Here is a 22017-nt window from a genome sequence, read left to right as displayed (position 1 = left end):
AAATCCCGGTGTGAAATCGCTGAGGACACGATAACAATGGAGAATCGCCATCAGTGCGAGAGAAAGGTCTCTGAATAATGCCGAGATTCTTCATTTAAAGGGGAACTCTGACAATATGAAAGCCTTTTATAGGGGATTCACTTTTTTCATATACTGTGTGTATTCAAGACCACTGCTTGCTGTTAGTCAATGGAAATATTTTTTTGCAGTCTGAGGCTGAAAACCCATTCTAAACTCTTCACAGCTGAGTATTTGTTACTGTTGTATCCAGTGAGCAAACACAGCAGCAGAATTTTGTCATTTGGCCTGAGACATTTTACCTGCGCTGATGCACTGCTACCATTCACTAACAGCAAATAGAGATCTTAACAGTTGTGTATAAGAGCATTCAACAGAAATATTGGGAAGTTGCAGAACCTCATTTATTAATCCATAAATTTCTATTGACATGCACTTTACCATAAATGTAGTGATAGGTGGCGCTGTTTGTGGAAAATAGCCACCTGTATTTTCTAGCACGTGGCAAATAAACAGTAGAATAGACCACGAGCTGCTCTGCCCGGTCAGGATAGCCGCTCTGCCCGGTCAGGATAGCCGCTCTGCCCGGTCAGGATAGCCGCTCTGCCCGGTCAGGGGAGCCGCTCTGCCCGGTCAGGATAGCCGCTCTGCCCGGTCAGGGGAGCCGCTCTGCCCGGTCAGGATAGCCGCTCTGCCCGGTCAGGATAGCCGCTCTGCCCGGTCAGGGGAGCCGCTCTGCCCGGTCAGGATAGCCGCTCTGCCCGGTCAGGGGAGCCGCTCTGCCCGGTCAGGATAGCCGCTCTGCCCGGTCAGGATAGCCGCTCTGCCCGGTCAGGGGAGCCGCTCTGCCCGGTCAGGGGAGCCGCTCTGCCCGGTCAGGATAGCCGCTCTGCCCGGTCAGGATAGCCACTCTGCCCGGTCAAGGTGGGCCGCTCTGCCCGGTCAGGATAGCCGCTCTGCCCGGTCAGGATAGCCGCTCTGCCCGGTCAGGGGAGCCGCTCTGCCCGGTCAGGGGAGCCGCTCTGCCCGGTCAGGGGAGCCGCTCTGCCCGGTCAGGATAGCCGCTCTGCCCGGTCAGGGGAGTCGCTCTGCCTGGTCAAGGGCATTAATGGGGCAGAGAGCATTATCCTTGCCCCGGCTGCCGGGTGATCTGGTCACCGCTCAGGATTCATTTTCTCTTTTTCTTTCCTGTAGTCTCCGGCCGACCAGTGCAAGAAGATCCACGCGGGGGATGAGGTTATCCAGGTGAACCATCAGACGGTGGTGAGTGTCCTGCTGGGATTCAGGGAAGTAACCAATGAGACGTCGTCCTCACATTTCCCCAGTGCAGGATCTCTGCTGTCATCTGTGAATGGTCCACTGGGTAAATGCTCTTGTTTCACTACCCTGTTGCGCAATGTAAAAGCCCTGCGACATTGCAGTGCTATCTGGAGCACAGGGTAAATGATCCCTTACATTCTACTACTATCCTGGAGCACTGGGTAAATGCTTTGTCACGTTGTGATATTATCCTGGTGCAAGGGGTAAATGCTCCATCATGTTGCAGTTTGATCCTGGTGCACTGGGTAAGAGTTTTATTACATATTAACACTATCCTGGTGCATTAGGCAAGACTTAATCACATGACTGGTGCACAGGATAAGTTGTCTATCACATTGCATTGCTATTCTGGTGCACAAAGTAAAGCTCCAAAACATTGCAGTATTATCCTGGTTCACTAGGCAAGACTGTCACATTGCAGTATTATCCTGGTACAGAGGGTAAATGCTCCATCATATTGAGAATTATCCTGGTCCTGATGCAGAGAGTAAATGCTCCATCATATTTAGATTTATCCTAGTGCAGAGGGTAAATGCTCCATCATATTGAGAATGATCCTGGTACAGAGGGTAAATGCTCCTTCATGTTGAGCGTTTTCCTGGTACAGAGGGTAAATGCTCCATCATATTGAAAATCATCCTGCTGCAGAGGGCAAATGCTCCACCATATTGAGAATTATCCTGGTGCAGAGGGTAAACGTTCCATGTTGTTGCAGTTCGATCTTGGTATGTGGGGTAAGGCTCCATTACATTGCAGTTCTATCCTGGTGCACTGGGTAAGACTGTCATGTTGCAGTTCTATCCTGGTGCACTGGGTAGGACTCTGTCATGTTGCAGTTCTATCCTGGTGCACTGGGTAGGACTCTGTCATGTTGCAGTTCTATCCTGGTGCATTGGGTAGGACTCTGTCATGTTGCAGTTCTATCCTGGTACATTGGGTAGGACTCTGTCATGTTGCAGTTCTATCCTGGTGCACTGGGTAGGACTCTGTCATGTTGCAGTTCTATCCTGGTGCATTGGGTAGGACTCTGTCATGTTGCAGTTCTATCCTGGTGCATTGGGTAGGACTCTGTCATGTTGCAGTTCTATCCTGGTGCACTGGGTAGGACTCTGTCATGTTGCAGTTCTCTCCTGGTGCACTGGGTAGGACTCTGTCACGTTGCAGTTCTATCCTGGTGCACTGGGTAGGACTCTGTCATGTTGCAGTTCTATCCTGGTGCACTGGGTAGGACTCTGTCATGTTGCAGTTCTATCCTGGTGCACTGGGTAAGACTGTCACGTTGCAGTTCTATCCTGGTGCACTGGGTAGGACTCTGTCATGTTGCAGTTCTATCCTGGTGCACTGGGTAAGACTGTCACGTTGCAGTTCTATCCTGGTGCACTGGGTAGGACTCTGTCATGTTGCAGTTCTATCCTGGTGCACTGGGTAGGACTCTGTCACGTTGCAGTTCTATCCTGGTGCACTGGGTAGGACTCTGTCATGTTGCAGTTCTATCCTGGTGCACTGGGTAGGGCTCTGTCATGTTGCAGTTCTATCCTGGTGCATTGGGTAAGACTCTGTCACATTGCAGTTCTATCCTGGTGCACTGGGTAGGGCTCTGTCATGTTGCAGTTCTATCCTGGTGCATTGGGTAAGACTCTGTCATGTTGCAGTTCTATCCTGGTGCACTGGGTAGGACTCTGTCATGTTGCAGTTCTATCCTGGTGCACTGGGTAGGACTCTGTCATGTTGCAGTTCTATCCTGGTGCACTGGGTAGGACTCTGTCATGTTGCAGTTCTATCCTGGTGCATTGGGTAAGACTGTCATGTTGCAGTTCTCTCCTGGTGCACTGGGTAAGACTGTCATGTTGCAGTTCTATCCTGGTGCACTGGGTAGGACTCTGTCATGTTGCAGTTCTATCCTGGTGCACTGGGTAGGACTCTGTCATGTTGCAGTTCTATCCTGGTGCACTGGGTAGGACTCTGTCATGTTGCAGTTCTATCCTGGTGCACTGGGTAGGACTCTGTCATGTTGCAGTTCTATTCTGGTGCATTGGGTAGGACTCTGTCATGTTGCAGTTCTCTCCTGGTGCACTGGGTAAGACTGTCATGTTGCAGTTCTATCCTGGTGCACTGGGTAAGACTGTCATGTTGCAGTTCTATCCTGGTGCACTGGGTAGGACTCTGTCATGTTGCAGTTCTATCCTGGTGCACTGGGTAGGACTCTGTCATGTTGCAGTTCTATCCTGGTGCACTGGGTAGGACTCTGTCATGTTGCAGTTCTATCCTGGTGCACTGGGTAGGACTCTGTCATGTTGCAGTTCTATCCTGGTGCATTGGGTAAGACTCTGTCACGTTGCAGTTCTATCCTGGTGCACTGGGTAGGACTCTGTCATGTTGCAGTTCTATCCTGGTGCACTGGGTAGGACTCTGTCATGTTGCAGTTCTCTCCTGGTGCACTGGGTAAGACTGTCATGTTGCAGTTCTATCCTGGTGCACTGGGTAGGACTCTGTCATGTTGCAGTTCTATCCTGGTGCACTGGGTAGGACTCTGTCATGTTGCAGTTCTATCCTGGTGCACTGGGTAAGACTGTCATGTTGCAGTTCTATCCTGGTGCACTGGGTAGGACTCTGTCATGTTGCAGTTCTATCCTGGTGCACTGGGTAAGACTGTCATGTTGCAGTTCTATCCTGGTGCACTGGGTAGGACTCTGTCATGTTGCAGTTCTATCCTGGTGCACTGGGTAGGACTCTGTCATGTTGCAGTTCTATCCTGGTGCACTGGGTAAGACTGTCATGTTGCAGTTCTATCCTGGTGCACTGGGTAGGACTCTGTCATGTTGCAGTTCTATCCTGGTGCACTGGGTAGGACTCTGTCATGTTGCAGTTCTATCCTGGTGCACTGGGTAAATGCTCCATCATGTTATGGATTCATCCTGGCGTCTCCGCATGGCTGGGAAATCGGCACAACTGTTCCACATTTGTATTTCATTGCGGTACATGAGCTCCATTTATCACAGATGGTTAAAATGCAAAACTCGATTTCCTCAACCTCTTGTTCATGTCGAGTCTCAGTCTGTGAACGGCTTTTTGGAGAGATTTCAAGAATTCCTAATTATGGCTGTGTTGTCAAAATACCCGGCTCATGGTGTCCAAATGAATGCGCCTCTAATATGAAAATACGCTCTGTTTCCTGCAAACATGTTCGGATATGGAGCTTAATTAGCGACTTGAACAGTAAAACGCGTCGTTCCAGCCGCACATTATCTGCTGTTCTCCTGCAGCCTCATTAAGCACTTCAGTGGAGGAGGCCGGCGGTGCCGCCGTATCCACCGCCGGGCCCCGGCTCAGGGGCCAATTACACTGTGTATTTACCCTCCTCTGCTTCCTCACCCTGTGCATCGGGGTCCTGCTCTGGGGAGATAATACTCGAGAATTGGGGGACAGCCAGTGACCCTACAAGCTCCCTACATTCTGACTGCTCCCCACCCGACACTGCACAGACACGACCCTCACCCTGCACCATGTACGTATGACCACTGCAATGCCCCCCAGTAGCCAGAGAATGCTGGGAGTTGTAGTGTTTCCACTGGAAATGCTCACCCCTAATTTGTAAGGTTCTCTGCTGGACTACGGCCATGTTCATGCTAGAGATGAGCGAATCTCTCCAAACTAGGGCAGAACGGGCGGCGAACTCCACCTGCTCTAATAGAAAATAACAAATTGGCTGCAATTTTATATGATGCAAAATGAATATCCAAAATTATAGATTCACCAGAATTAAAATATGGGGGAAATGATTATAGTAACTAAACTCTCATTTACTTTTATTATTTTTTTCGCTGCGAGCTGGAAAGTTAACAAACTATTTGTTAGGTTCACCTGGTGAGGTGCATCCTCAAATCCCAGGTCCGGGTGGGCACAAGTGCCATGGACGTCGGTGCAGCAGACAGTTTAGGCACGCGGGAAGCAGGTAGCAGAGGTCCTGGAGACCGCAGACAGGTAGCAGTGCTCCTGGAGACCGCAGACAGGAAGCAGAGGTCCTGGAGACCGCAGACAGGAAGCAGAGGTCCTGGAGACCGCAGACAGGAAGCAGAGGTCCTGGAGACCGCAGACAGGAAGCAGAGGTCCTGGAGACCGCAGACAGGAAGCAGAGGTCCTGGAGACCGCAGACAGGAAGCAGAGGTCCTGGAGACCGCAGACAGGAAGCAGAGGTCCTGGAGACCGCAGACAGGAAGCAGAGGTCCTGGAGACGGCAGACAGGTAGCAGAGGTCCTGGAGACCGCAGACAGGAAGCAGAGGTCCTGGAGACCGCAGACAGGAAGCAGAGGTCCTGGAGACCGCAGACAGGAAGCAGAGGTCCTGGAGACCGCAGACAGGAAGCAGAGGTCCTGGAGACCGCAGACAGGAAGCAGAGGTCCTTGAGACCGCAGACAGGTTGCAGAGGTCCTGGAGACGGCAGACAGGTAGCAGAGGTCCTGGAGACGGCAGACAGGTTGCAGAGGACCTGGAGGCCGCATACAGGTTGCAGAGGTCCTGGAGCCCGCAGACAGGTTGCAGAGGTCCTGGAGACGGCAGACAGGTAGCAGAGGACCTGGAGGCCGCATACAGGTTGCAGAGGTCCTGGAGCCCGCAGACAGGTTGCAGAGGTCCTGGAGCCCGCAGACAGGTTGCAGAGGTCCTGGAGCCCGCAGACAGGTTGCAGAGGTCCTGGAGCCCGCAGACAGGTTGCAGAGGTCCTGGAGCCCGCAGACAGGTTGCAGAGGTCCTGGAGACCGCAGACAGGTTGCAGAGGTCCTGGAGCCCGCAGACAGGTTGCAGAGGTGGCAGACAGGTAGCAGAGGTCCTGGAGACCAGATAGGACTCTGGAGCATTTAGAAGTAGTCATACCAAGACACGGCTGTGTCTTTATGAGCCTTATATAGCCTCAGGTAGATGTTCACATGGGATCATGCCGCGCCATCTGCAAAGCCCGAGGTGGAGCACAAGAGAGTTCAGAGGACCTGGGAGAGGGGTGCATAACATGGCTCCTAGATAGGTGCGTAACACTTTGCAAATTACTTTCTTGGAGGATTTGTCTTCTTTCCTGTATCAAAAGTAGCCTGTAAGTGGCTTCCAAACTCCTGATTTTTCCCAGTCTATTCACTTCCTGCAGCTGCACTGATATCATTGGCGGTGATGGGTCAGCACCAATCTTCTTCTCTGAGGTTTTTGCTAGTCCACACAATCTCCTGCAGCAGCTTCTTCCCAGTGTTAGTCCCACAGGAGCCGAGCTGACCCCTCACTGCCATCATCTGTGCTCCAAATGAGTGCGATCAGATATCAGTGCAGCCGCAGGCAAAAAAAATAGACTGGGCAAAAGCCGGGGAATGGAAGACAATTACAGGTACAAATCCCCTAATAAAGTGATCTGCAAAGTTTCATAACTTTCCTCTCTTGAAAAATGTATAAAATAAAAAAAAAAGTTTTGTTACTGTTTAATTTGATTTGTTGCGGCTGATATGTTGTCTGTAGTTCAGATGTAGTGGGATTTACTAGAGATTATCGGGACCCACTGGGTCATTAATGATCTGGTTTGTGTCTACGCTCAGGAGCAGAGTCTGGGGGGCTTCTGATCTCTGCACTTGTTGGGCAGGTGGTCAGCAGCGGGCGGTCAGCATTGGGCAGGCAGAGCCCAGAGAAGGTGTCAGACTAATGGACTTGTTCAGTAACATAAAAAGTACCAGAACCTAATGGGCTTTGTTTTTTTCCCCCAGAGAGGGTGAGGGGTCCGATGAGATTTGGCGCCGCTACACACAATATGCTCAATGTGCAAAAATCCCAATCCGGTGAAGGAAATCAGCGGCGACTAAAAGACCCTGAAGCAGGAAAGTCTAGACCCCCGTACCATCTCCAGCCAGGGTCCGCTGCTCCCATTTCTTGCTCCTCTCCTGTGGATGCAGTGATGCTGGGTGAGCTGCCGGCTGTGAAAAGATAAAGAGAAACATTTTAATTAATTAATTAATTAATAAATAATTCTAGAGAAATACTCAGGGGGCTCTAAGGGTGGTTACACACTTGCGTTTTTGTCTGCAGCGTTTTTTGCACAAAAAAACGCATGCGTTTTTTTTCCCTATATTTAACATTGAAAACGCATGCGGTTTTTTGTGTACGCGTTTGGTCGCGTTTTCAATCGCATGCGTTTTTTTACTGCATGCGTTCATTTTCAAAAATGCAACTTGTAGTATTTTTGAGAGGCGTTTTTTGGACACAAAAAAACGCATGCGTTTTCATGCATTTTTTTGGGGTCAAAAAACACATTGGAGTCAATGGGAACGCATGCGTTTTTTTGTGCATGCGTTTGCATGCATTAAAAACGCATGCGTTTTTTAAAAAAACAAACAAACATAAAAACACACTGATAAACCACCCCACACCATAAAATTGATAAAGGGATCCTAACCCTAACCCTACCCGTAATCCCTTTAAGGGTAGGGTTAGGGTTAGGGGTAGGGTTAGGATCCCTTTAGGGTTAGGGGTAGGGTTAGGATCCCTTTAGGGTTAGGATTAGGATCTCTACCCCTACCCCTACCCCTAGCTCTTTCTGTTTATAGTGGGTTTTTTACTTTATTTTGATGATTGGCAGCTGTCACACATTTATCTGCATGCGTTTAAAAAACGCAAACGCATGAAAAAACGCATGTAAACGCGTCAAAACGCCGCGTTTTTTTCACCACATGCAAAAACGCATGCGTCAAAAAAACCGCAGCGTTTGCACGCGTTTACATGCGTTTTTTCACCATGCGTTTTTTTTTTAAACGCATGCGTTTTGAAACGCAAGTGTGAAACCAGCCTTAAAGCATAGCCTGCAGTGTAAAGAATAGCGGATCAAGTACCACCCTACATTTCCTATGATCAGCTGCAGTGGACACTGCATCTCCCACAATGAGGCAGTGTTGTGTAAGAACTAGCAGAATTATGAAATCAGCTCTGGATGTGAATGAAGTAGGAAGCGTTATGTGGAGATGTGAAAGGGAATGATATGAGGTTAACCCCCGGATACCTGCTGGGGGCTGATTGCTATCAGTCATTGACTTCCAGATTCGGTTAGTGGTAGCCACCACTTTAGCGTTAACCCTGGATACACAGGACAGGACCCCCGATCTCTGGCAGGGGGTGCGAGTTGCTGGATAAGGAATTCCATTTTTAGCAGCCATGTGACCACTTAGCCGGAATCAATAAAATCTTTAGAGTTCTCGTCATTTCCATTAGAGGGTACAAAATAATTTGCTGCCTTCAGCTGGTGAGACCGGAGAATGATCGATATCTGCTCAAACACTGCCCTGAGTAAGTCACAGCCCGCACCGATAATATATGACTCAAGATCGTGCTCATTATTATATCACAGAGCTCGATGGACACGAGAAAATAAAGACACTGAATCACCGTCTATTACTGAGCAAACCCCCCGCTCCAATATGTAACCTCCCCCAGAGGAGCAAATACTACTGCATAGGTTTCCTGTACATGTGGGTGGAGCGGAAAACTATTTTATATTTCTAACATATAAACTGTATCCATTAATAATACTGCCCTGTGTACAAGAATATAACTACTATAATACTGCTCCCTATGTACAGGAATATAACTACTATAATACTGCCCCTATGTACAAGAATATAACTACTATAATACTGCCCCTATGTACAAGAATATAACTTCTATAATACTGCCCCTATGTACAAGAATATAACTACTATAATAATGCTCCTATGTACAAGAATATAACTACTATAATACTGCTCCTATGTACAAGAATATAATTACTATAATACTGCTCCTATGTACAAGAATATAACTACTATAATACTGCCCCTATGTACAAGAATATAACTACTATAATACTGCTCCTATGTACAAGAATATAACTACTATAATACTGCCCCTATGTACAAGAATATAACTTCTATAATACTGCCCCTATGTACAAGAATATAACTACTATAATAATGCTCCTATGTACAAGAATATAACTACTATAATACTGCCCCTATGTACAAGAATATAACTACTATAATACTGCCCCTATGTACAAGAATATAACTACTATAATACTGCCCCTATGTACAAGAATATAACTACTATAATACTGCCCCTATGTACAAGAATATAACTACTATAATACTGCTCCTATGTACAAGAATATAACTACTATAATACTGCCCCTATGTACAAGAATATAACTACTATAATACTGCCCCTATATACAAGAATATAACTACTATAATACTGCTCCTATGTACAAGAATATAACTACTATAATACTGCTCCTATGTACAAGAATATAACTACTATAATACTGCCCCTATGTACAAGAATATAACTACTATAATACAGCCCCTATGTACAAGAATATAACTACTATAATACTGCTCCTATGTACAAGAATATAACTACTATAATACTGCTCCTATGTACAAGAATATAACTACTATAATACTGCTCCTATGTACAAGAATATAACTACTATAATACTGCTCCTATGTACAAGAATATAACTTCTATAATACTGCTCCTATGTACAAGAATATAACTACTATAATACTGCCCCTATATACAAGAATATAACTACTATAATACTGCTCCTATGTACAAGAATATAACTACTATAATACTGCTCCTATGTACAAGAATATAACTACTATAATACTGCCCCTATGTACAAGAATATAACTACTATAATACTGCCCCTATGTACAAGAATATAACTACTATAATACTGCTCCTATGTACAAGAATATAACTACTATAATACTGCCCCTATGTACAAGAATATAACTTCTATAATACTGCCCCTATGTACAAGAATATAACTACTATAATAATGCTCCTATGTACAAGAATATAACTACTATAATACTGCTCCTATGTACAAGAATATAACTACTATAATACTGTCCCCTATGTACAAGAATATAACTACTATAATACTGCTCCCATGTACAAGAATATAACTACTATAATACTGCTCCTATGTACAAGAATATAACTACTATAATACTGCCCCTATGTACCAGAATATAACTACTATAATGCTGCCCCTATGTACAAGAATATAACTACTATAATACTGCCCCCTATATACAAGAACATAACTACTATAATACCGCTCCTATGTACAAGAATATAACTACTATAATACTGCTCCTATGTACAAGAATATAACTACTATAATACTGCCCCTATGTACAAGAATATAACTACTATAATACTGCCCCCATATACAAGAATATAACTACTATAATACTGCTCCTATGTACAAGAATATCTATATATATAATTGTCTAAGGGTTTTTCCGTCTGTCTGTCTGTCTGTCTGTCCTGGAAATCCCGGCTCTCTGATTGGTCGAGGCCGCCAGGCCTCGACCAATCAGCAACGGGCACAGCGACGATGATGTCATAAAGGACGTAGAAATCCCGCGTCTGATTGGTCGAGGCCGCCAGGCCTCGACCAATCAGCAACGGGCACAGCGATGATGATGTCATAATGGTTGCCATGGCGACGATGATGTCATAAAGGTTGCCTCGACCAATCAGCGACGGTCAAAGTCTGCCGCGAATTCTGGAATTATCATTGTCCATATACTACGGGGACATGCATATTCTAGAATACCCGATGCGTTAGAATCGGGCCACAATCTAGTAACTACTATAATACTGCTCCTATGTACAAGAATATAACTACTATAATACTGCCCCTATGTACAAGAATATAACTACTATAATACTGCCCCTATGTACAAGAATATAACTACTATAATACAGCCCCTATGTACAAGAATATAACTACTATAATACTGCTCCTATGTACAAGAATATAACTACTATAATACTGCCCCTATGTACAATATAACTACTATAATACTACCCCTATGTACAAGAATATAACTTAGATAATATTCTTATTCAATCTCCTATATTTGTGGTCTATGATTATGTCAGTCACTTCTTTCATTGCTTTTCTTCTGTTAGTTGATTTTCTGAGCTCAGTGGCTCCCCCTTGTGTTTTACTGTGGAATCTCCTCTCAGTTTACGCTTTCCTCTGTGACTGCTGTTGTGCATGCAGCATTATTCTTGCTCTCCTTTTTCAGATCAGTTTCTTTTATATAACCCTTTGTGCATGCCGTATAGAAGATCCACAGAGAATAGAGGGCATGCTCTGGATAATTGTAGCATGCCGTAGTTGTTGCAGATTTGTTTCGGTCAAAGGCGGTGTTAAAATTTCATGCCAAACCTTTATGCAATATGTGGACTAAGGCATAACAGAACAGAAGAATTCTGATTGCAGCTCTGGATGTGAATTTAGTATAATCTGTAATAATAGCAGAGTTTTGCTTACAGCTCTGGATGCGAGTCAAGTATTAATGTTTACTACCCCAGCAGAAGTTGTTAATGCAGCTTTGAATGTGAATGGAGCATGAATATTGATAATAGTAGAACTGTGAGTACAGCTCCGGATGTGACTGGTGTACAATGGGTGCTTTTGGACCATGGGGTACTCGGACCGGGTCCTCAAGACACTTAAAGGGGTGGTCACGGTAGCAGTCCCCCCGTCCGTGGTCCTGGGCGTCCAACAAAAATGAGGAAGGGAAGTGGAAAATAAAGTCTATGGGGGGATAATTCGTGACGCCACCTGTGGTGTTTGGCCAGGATGGCCGACGCTGCTTAAAGGGACTGCTGGGGCCGATGGTAATGCAGCAGCCCCAGGGCTACCAGTACAGTTGGTAAGGGATGATAGACGGTGGGGTGCAGCCCTAGAAGGGGGCAGGAAATGATTGGAGGACACAAGGGTTGCGGTTTCCTTTACCTTTTACTGGTGAATTGCAGGTGCAGTCTGGGGCACAGGTTACAGGTGTTGCCTGAAAGTAACTTTGGATCCACCTAGCCTGGTGGGTTCGGAGGCCTTCCTTCTGCGCTGTATTTTCTGTCCCTTGCTGCCTGAAGCTCTGCACAAGTTCTTCTCAGTGTCTGTTTCTCCTAACCCGTATGGCTGACAGCATGAGCTTTTCATGGCCATTGTCTTCTCACTGGCCGCCCCAGGCTCCTGACCTGCTGCGGTGCCTACAGGTACCAGATGGGGCCAGGAGACCTGCAGTCTTCTGCCCTCCGGCTTTAGTTGCTTAGCCTTTAGTACCCTTGCAACCACAGACTCCGGTGTCTGGTTTCTTTGCCGCTTAATCCTGGGGTGAGCTCAGTCGCAGCTCCACACCCCAGGCTTTCCTCTCTTGAGTCCTCGACCCTCACTCACTGTCCCTACCCACAGACTAACTAACGCCGCCTCCAGACCAGAACATATAGGGAAGTTCCCCTGAAACCGGGTTTAGAGCTTCCCCTTCTGGTCTGGAGTCAGGAAGGTGTTGCATGTTTGTGTTACCTGCCGAGGGGATCCCTCCTTACCTCCAGGCATGACATCACCCCCTGTGAGGAAGGCAATGCCATTGTGGCAACCGGACTCCTGGGGTGCCACACTTTTTCAGCAGAATTCTGATAGCAGATATGAATGATAATAACAGAGTTGTGATTACAGCTCTGGAAGTGATTGAAATGTAAACTGTAATGTAACTGCATAATTACGATTACAGCTCTGAAAGTGACATATGAGCTGTTATTTAGCATTGACTCGTTATTGCTGCTCTGGCAGTGAATGGAGCGGTTAGCTGTGTAGTAAAGCCGACTTCTTTCTTCCTCGTTTGTTTTGCTCGTGTGTTGTTAGATGTAATGAAGTATCCAGTCTTGTTACAATGTAGCGGTGTGAATTGCTCCGATACTTCTCTCCCTGCAGTGGGCAGCGCACGGCCGGGACGCGTCAGGACAGAGCTGAATGTGTTTTTTATTGTAGTTTCTGGGATTTTTTGTTTTAGATTTTTTTTCTTGTTCTAATTATTCCCACAACGGACGGAGCAGAACCAGCGGCGGCGACTTTCATGGTTAACACTGAACATGTTTCTTCTTTTTCCTGGAATATTCCACCTGTCACAGACCAGAAATCTCGCTCCACCTCGCCGCCTCTCTGGGGAATTTTCTTTGAAGTGCGCCTTAATTATTTTCTGCGCCGTCTCCGGGATCCCACATTACAGGCAGAACGTCGCTTCTTCATCCTCTGCTTCATTATGACATGTCGCGTCCGCCGTCCTTCATCTTCTAACGCCGCCTTAGTCACGACTCCTGTTATATTAAATATGGAAACGACGTAGAAAGAAATACGAGGATGACAGTCAGAGTAATCCGCCACGGTATCTAAGAGCAGTGCATCTAAGCTGCATGTATGGTACTGTCTGATCAGGAGCAGTATCCAAGTCTATCATTTATATCTAATCCAATCATGCGAGATACTGTCTGATGAGATACAGTATTTAATCCAAACGTGTGATACTGTCTGATGAGATACAGTATTTAATCCAAACGTGTGATACTGTCTGATGAGATGCAGTATCTAATCCTATCATGGGTTGTATTGTCTGGTAAGATTTAGTATCTGATCCTATAATGTGTGATACCATCTGCTGAGTCACCTTATTTAATCCAATCATGTATGATACTGTCTGATGAGATGTAGTATCTAATCCTATAATATGTGATACCATCTGCTGAGTCACCTTATTTAATCCAATCATGTATGATACTGTCTGATGAGATGTAGTATCTAATCCTATAATATGTGATACCATCTGCTCAGTCACCTTATTTAATCCAATCATGTATGATACTGTCTGATGAGATGTAGTATCTAATCCTATAATATGTGATACCATCTGCTGAGTCACCTTATTTAATCCAATCATGTATGATACTGTCTGACGAGATGCAGTATCTAAGCCTAGCATGTGTGATACCATCTACTGAGCCACTGTATCTAATCCAATCATGTGTGATACTGTCTGATGAGATGCAGTATCTAAGCCTAGCATGTGTGATACCATCTACTGAGCCACTGTATCTAATCCAATCATGTGTGATACTGTCTGATGAGATGCAGTATCTAAGCCTAGCATGCGTGATACCATATACGGAGCCACTGTCTCTAATCCAATCATGTATGATACTGTCTGATGAGATGTAGTATCTAATCCTATAATATGTGATACCATCTGCTGAGTCACCTTATTTAATCCAATCATGTATGATACTGTCTGATGAGGTTTAGTATCTAATCCTATAATATGTGATACCATCTGCTCAGTCACCTTATTTAATCCAATCATGTATGATACTGTCTGATGAGATGTAGTATCTAATCCTATAATATGTGATACCATCTGCTGAGTCACCTTATTTAATCCAATCATGTATGATACTGTCTGACGAGATGCAGTATCTAAGCCTAGCATGTGTGATACCATCTACTGAGCCACTGTATCTAATCCAATCATGTGTGATACTGTCTGATGAGATGCAGTATCTAAGCCTAGCATGCGTGATACCATATACGGAGCCACTGTCTCTAATCCAATCATGTGTGATACTGTCTGAAGAGATGCAGTATCTAATCCTATAATATGTGATACCATCTGCTGAGTCATCTTATTTAATCCAATCATGTATGATACTGATTGATGAGATGCAATATCTAATCCTATAATGTGTGATACCATCTGCTGAGTCACCTTATTTAATCCAATCATTTGTGATACTGTTTCATGAGATGCAGTATCTAAGCCTAGCTTGCGTGATACCATCTACTGAACCACTGTCTCTAATCCAGTCATGTGTGATACTGTCTGATGAGATGCAGTATCTTAGCCTAGCATGCGTGATACATCTACTAAGTCACTGTCTCTAATCCTGTCATGTGTGATACTGTCTTGGGAGATGCAGTATCTAATCCTGTCATGTGTGATACTATCAGTGAGCCACTGTACCCAAGCCTTTCATATCTGATCCTATCTGACGTGCCGCTGCATCTAAGCCTATAACATCTATGACGTGACTTTGTTTCTTGAGCTGCTGCATTTAGTCCTTTTCTGCTGAGCTCATGTATCTAATCCTATTATGTGGAATACTGTCTGCTGAGGTGACGTATCTAAGCCCATCATATGTAATACATTTTTCGGCAGTATAGGAGAAGGTGCCGAGCTTCTCATTATACATGTGTTACCTTCCTTAGATACGTCTCGTCTCCTCTGTAATTAACCCTTTGTGCGGTATTTATTACCATCCCGCGGACGCTCACGTTCGCAGATAACGGAGGTCACCGCTGTTCTTTCTCGTCCTGTATTTTCAGCAGTGGATTCTGCGTTCTGGAAAATGTTGCTGAGAATTTTATTAAAAGTGATATCAGTCTCATTGTCAAGTGAGCGGCTAAATATCTGCGACCGTCACAGCAGCCAGGACTGTATATGTCTAAGACTCTGCCCCATAAGACTCCAGTGCCCATATCATCATAAAAGAGGAGAAATCACTGCACAAAACCGTATAAAAGTATCTAATCCAGTTATGTGAGATACCGTCCTCTGAGCTGTGTATCTAAGACGATCATGTGTTATGTGTATTTAATATTATTCCTTCTGCAGGTTGGTTGGCAACTAAAGAATTTAGTCAACGCTCTAAGAGAAGACCCCAGTGGAGTTATCCTGACCCTGAAGAAAAGACCGCAGAACACCTTAGCATCAGCCCCTGCACTTCTAAAGAACGTCAGATGGAAACCCCTCGCACTACAGGTACCAGAATACCAATAAGTCTTACAATCCATAAACCAAAGAGACACTGTGTGCACACATTACTAATCCGGAGTTACAGCCTGTATTATACTCCAGAGCTGCACTCACTATTCTGCTGGTGCAGTCACTGTGTACATACATTACATTACTAATCCGGAGTTACATCCTGTATTATACTCCAGAGCTGCACTCACTATTCTGCTGGTGCAGTCACTGTGTACATACATTACATTACTAATCCGGAGTTACATCCTGTATTATACCCCAGAGCTGCACTCACTATTCTGCTGGTGCATTCACTGTGTACATACATTACATTACTAATCCGGAGTTACATCCTGTATTATACTCCAGAGCTGCACTCACTATTCTGCTGGTGCAGTCACTGTGTACATACATTACATTACTAATCCGGAGTCACATTCTGTATTATACTCCAGAGCTGCACTCACTATTCTGCTGGTGCAGTCACTGTGTACATACATTACATTACTAATCCAGAGTTACATTCTGTATTATACCCCAGAGCTGCACTCACTATTCTGCTGGTGCAGTCACTGTGTACATACATTACATTACTAATCCAGAGTTACATTCTGTATTATACTCCAGAGCTGCACTCACTATTCTGCTGGTGCAGTCACTGTGTACATACATTACATTACTAATCCAGAGTTACATTCTGTATTATACCCCAGATCTGCACTCACTATTCTGCTGGTGCAGTCACTGTGTACATACATTACATTACTAATCCAGAGTTACATCCTGTATTATACCCCAGAGCTGCACTCACTATTCTGCTGGTGCAGTCACTGTGTACATACATTACTGATCCTGAGTTACATCCTGTATTATACCCCAGAGTTGCACTCACTATTCTGCTGGTGCAGTCACTGTGTACATACATTACATTACTGATCCTGAGTTACATCCTGTATTATACCCCAGAGCTGCACTCACTATTCTGCTGGTGCAGTCACTGTGTACATACATTACATTACTAATCCAGAGTTACATTCTGTATTATACCCCAGAGCTGCACTCACTATTCTGCTGGTGCAGTCACTGTGTACATACATTACTGATCCTGAGTTACATCCTGTATTATACCCCAGAGCTGCACTCACTATTCTGCTGGTGCAGTCACTGTGTACATAGATTACATTACTGATCCTGAGTTACATCCTGTATTATACCCCAGAGCTGCACTCACTATTCTGCTGGTGCATTCACTGTGTACATACATTACATTACTAATCCGGAGTTACATCCTGTATTATACTCCAGAGCTGCACTCACTATTCTGCTGGTGCAGTCACTGTGTACATACATTACATTACTAATCCGGAGTCACATTCTGTATTATACTCCAGAGCTGCACTCACTATTCTGCTGGTGCAGTCACTGTGTACATACATTACATTACTAATCCAGAGTTACATTCTGTATTATACCCCAGAGCTGCACTCACTATTCTGCTGGTGCAGTCACTGTGTACATACATTACATTACTAATCCAGAGTTACATTCTGTATTATACTCCAGAGCTGCACTCACTATTCTGCTGGTGCAGTCACTGTGTACATACATTACATTACTAATCCAGAGTTACATTCTGTATTATACCCCAGATCTGCACTCACTATTCTGCTGGTGCAGTCACTGTGTACATACATTACATTACTAATCCAGAGTTACATCCTGTATTATACCCCAGAGCTGCACTCACTATTCTGCTGGTGCAGTCACTGTGTACATACATTACTGATCCTGAGTTACATCCTGTATTATACCCCAGAGTTGCACTCACTATTCTGCTGGTGCAGTCACTGTGTACATACATTACATTACTGATCCTGAGTTACATCCTGTATTATACCCCAGAGCTGCACTCACTATTCTGCTGGTGCAGTCACTGTGTACATACATTACATTACTAATCCAGAGTTACATTCTGTATTATACCCCAGAGCTGCACTCACTATTCTGCTGGTGCAGTCACTGTGTACATACATTACTGATCCTGAGTTACATCCTGTATTATACCCCAGAGCTGCACTCACTATTCTGCTGGTGCAGTCACTGTGTACATAGATTACATTACTGATCCTGAGTTACATCCTGTATTATACCCCAGAGCTGCACTCACTATTCTGCTGGTGCAGTCACTGTGTACATACATTACATTACTAATCCAGAGTTACATTCTGTATTATACCCCAGAGCTGCACTCACTATTCTGCTGGTGCAGGCACTGTGTACATACATTACTGATCCTGAGTTACATCCTGTATTATACCCCAGAGCTGCGCTCACTATTCTGCTGGTGCAGTGACTGTGTACATACATTACTGATCCTGAGTTACATCCTGTATTATACTCCACAGCTGCACTCACTATTCTGCTGGTGCAGTCAATGTGTACATACATTACATTACTGATCCTGAGTTACATCCTGTATTATACTGCAGAGCTGCACTCACTATTCTGCTGGTGCAGTCACTGTGTACATACATTACTGATCCTGAATTACATCCTGTATTATACCCCAGAGCTGCACTCACTATTCTGCTGGTTCAGTCACTGTGTACATACATTACATTACTGATCCTGAGTTACATCCTGTATCATACTCCAGAGCTGCACTCATTATTCTGCTGGTGCAGTCACTGTGTACATACATTACTGATCCTGAGTTACATCCTGTATTATACCCCAGAGCTGCACTCACTATTCTGCTGGTGCAGTCACTGTGTACATACATTACTGATCCTGAGTTACATCCTGTATTATACCCCAGAGCTGCACTCACTATTCTGCTGGTGCAGTCACTGTGTACATACATTACATTACTGATCCTGAGTTACATCCTGTATCATACTCCAGAGCTGCAGTCACTGTGTCCATACATTACATTACTGATCCTGAGTTACATCCTGTATTATACTCCAGAGCTGCACTCACTATTCTGCTGGTGCAGTCACTGTGTACATACATTACAATACTGATCCTGAGTTACATTCTGTATTATACTCCAGAGCTGCACTCACTATTCTGCTGGTGCAGTCACTGTGTACATACATTACTGATCAGGAGTTACATCCTGTATTATACCCCAGAGCTGCACTCACTATTCTGCTGGTGCAGTCACTGTGTACATACATTACAATACTGATCCTGAGTTACATTCTGTATTATACTCCAGAGCTGCACTCACTATTCTGCTGGTGCAGTCACTGTGTACATACATTACAATACTGATCCTGAGTTACATTCTGTATTATACTCCAGAGCTGCACTCACTATTCTGCTGGTGCAGTCACTGTGTACATACATTACAATACTGATCCTGAGTTACATTCTGTATTATACTCCAGAGCTGCACTCACTATTCTGCTGGTGCAGTCACTGTGTACATACATTACTGATCAGGAGTTACATCCTGTATTATACCCCAGAGCTGCACTCACTATTCTGCTGGTGCAGTCACTGTGTACATACATTACAATACTGATCCTGAGTTACATTCTGTATTATACTCCAGAGCTGCACTCACTATTCTGCTGGTGCAGTCACTGTGTACATACATTACAATACTGATCCTGAGTTACATTCTGTATTATACTCCAGAGCTGCACTCACTATTCTGCTGGTGCAGTCACTGTGTACATGCATTACTGATATTTATGATGCAATGATATAAATGAGTTTTGCTCCCGCTGGCACAGACTCGGGGAATCTCTCTTGGACATTGTCTGTGGACTTATCTTGACTCTCGTCTTTGGTATTTGCCGGTTTTCGTCTTTGCTGCAGCTTCTTCCTGAGATTAATAGACCTTTTCCTTTCGCTGTCAGAGCTGCAGATTAATCTTTCATTCCCTGTGATTGGCGCTCGCTCGTCGTGGTTATATTTAGCAGTGGGATCTCGTCTCCTTTTTAGCGTTTATTGAGCAGGGAGACAATTTACTGATTGTGCAGGTGGAGGTGAAGCCGGACGGTGGCAGGACGAACCCAAGACGAGATTTTGGAGTGCAGAACATGTGTTGATTTACCTCTGCCTGAGACAACTGCGCCAACCTGTATGTGAGACGACCCCACTGGCCTCTGCCTGAGACGACCGCACAGACCTCTGCCTGAGATGACCGGACCGGCCTCTGCCTGAGATGACCGGACCGGCCTCTGCCTGAGATGACCGGACCGGCCTCTGCCTGAGATGACCGGACCGGCCTCTGCCTGAGATGACCGGACCGGCCTCTGCCTGAGACGACCGCACAGACCTCTGCCTGAGATGACCGGACCGGCTTCTGCCTGAGATGACCGGACCGGCCTCTGCCTGAGATGACCGGACCGGCCTCTGCCTGAGATGACCGGACCGGCCTCTGCCTGAGATGACCGGACCGGCCTCTGCCTGAGATGACCGGACCGGCCTCTGCCTGAGATGACCGGACCGGCCTCTGCCTGAGATGACCGGACCGGCCTCTGCCTGAGACGTCCCCACCGGCCTCTGCCTGATGTGACCACACCGGCCTCTGCCTCAGGCAACCCCACTGGCCTCTGCTTGAGACGACCCAACCGACCTCTGCCTGAGACGACCCAACCGACCTCTGCCTGAGACGACCGCACCGACCTCTGCCTGAGACGACCGCACAGACCTCTGCCTGAGAAGACCTAACCGGCCTCTGCCTGAGACGACCGCACCGGCCTCTGCCTGAGACGACCGCACAGACCTCTGCCTGAGAAGACCTAACCGGCCTCTGCCTGAGACGACCGCACCGGCCTCTGCCTGAGACGACCGCACAGACCTCTGCCTGAGACGACCCAACCGACCTCTGCCTGAGACGACTGCACCGGCCTCTGCCTGAGACGACCGCACCAGCCTCTGCCTGAGACGACCGCACAGACCTCTGCCTGAGAAGACCTAACCGATCTCTGCCTGAGACGACCGTACCGGCCTCTGCCTGAGACGACCGCACTGGCCTCTGCCTGAGACGACCCAACCGACCTCTGCCTGAGACGACCCAACCGACCTCTGCCTGAGAAGACCGCACCGGCCTCTGCCTGAGACAACCGCACTGGCCTCTGCCTGAGACGACCCCACCGGCCTCTGCCTGAGACGTCCCCACCGGCCTCTGCCTGAGACGACCCAACCGGCCTCTGCCTGAGACGACCGCACCGACCTCTGCCTGAGACGACCGCACAGACCTCTGCCTGAGAAGACCTAACCGGCCTCTGCCTGAGACGACCGCACAGACCTCTGCCTGAGAAGACCTAACCGGCCTCTGCCTGAGACGACCGCACAGACCTCTGCCTGAGAAGACCGCACAGACCTCTGCCTGAGACGACCGCACCGACCTCTGCCTGAGAAGACCGCACCGGCCTCTGCCTGAGAAGACCGCACAGACCTCTGCCTGAGAAGACCGCACAGACCTCTGCCTGAGACGACCGCACCGACCTCTGCCTGAGAAGACCGCACCGGCCTCTGCCTGAGAAGACCTAACCGGCCTCTGCCTGAGACGACCGCACAGACCTCTGCCTGAGAAGACCGCACAGACCTCTGCCTGAGACGACCGCACCGGCCTCTGCCTGAGACGACCGCACAGACCTCTGCCTGAGACGACCGTACCGACCTCTGCCTGAGAAGACCTAACCGATCTCTGCCTGAGACGACTGCACCGGCCTCTGCCTGAGACGACCGTACCGACCTCTGCCTGAGAAGACCTAACCGGCCTCTGCCTGAGAAGACCGCACCGGCCTCTGCCTGAGAAGACCTAACCGGCCTCTGCCTGAGACGACCGCACAGACCTCTGCCTGAGAAGACCGCACAGACCTCTGCCTGAGAAGACCGCACAGACCTCTGCCTGAGAAGACCGCACCGGCCTCTGCCTGAGACGACCGCACCGGCCTCTGCCTGAGACGACCGCACAGACCTCTGCCTGAGACGACCCAACCGACCTCTGCCTGAGACGACTGCACCGGCCTCTGCCTGAGACAACCGCACAGAC

At 46.6% G+C, this 22017-nt stretch overlaps 1 protein-coding gene across 1 annotated transcript in view; it reads left to right on the top strand.

Moving 5' to 3' along the window:
• The window catches only part of LOC138661436 (connector enhancer of kinase suppressor of ras 2-like), a 468527-nt gene that overhangs the window by 374382 nt on the left and 72128 nt on the right, over positions 1 to 22017 (top strand). Inside the window, exons 8-9 of the mRNA XM_069746117.1 lie at positions 1213 to 1281; positions 15867 to 16013. Of these exons, the coding sequence (XP_069602218.1) occupies positions 1213 to 1281; positions 15867 to 16013 (216 nt within the window). The remainder of the gene's footprint in view (positions 1 to 1212; positions 1282 to 15866; positions 16014 to 22017) is intronic.

The sequence above is a fragment of the Ranitomeya imitator genome, chromosome 2 (genome assembly GCF_032444005.1).
Source record: "Ranitomeya imitator isolate aRanImi1 chromosome 2, aRanImi1.pri, whole genome shotgun sequence".
In the NCBI taxonomy this organism is placed as follows: domain Eukaryota; kingdom Metazoa; phylum Chordata; class Amphibia; order Anura; family Dendrobatidae; genus Ranitomeya; species Ranitomeya imitator.
The sequence above is the reverse complement of the archived record's forward strand: the minus strand, read 5'-3'. Positions and strand labels throughout refer to the sequence as shown.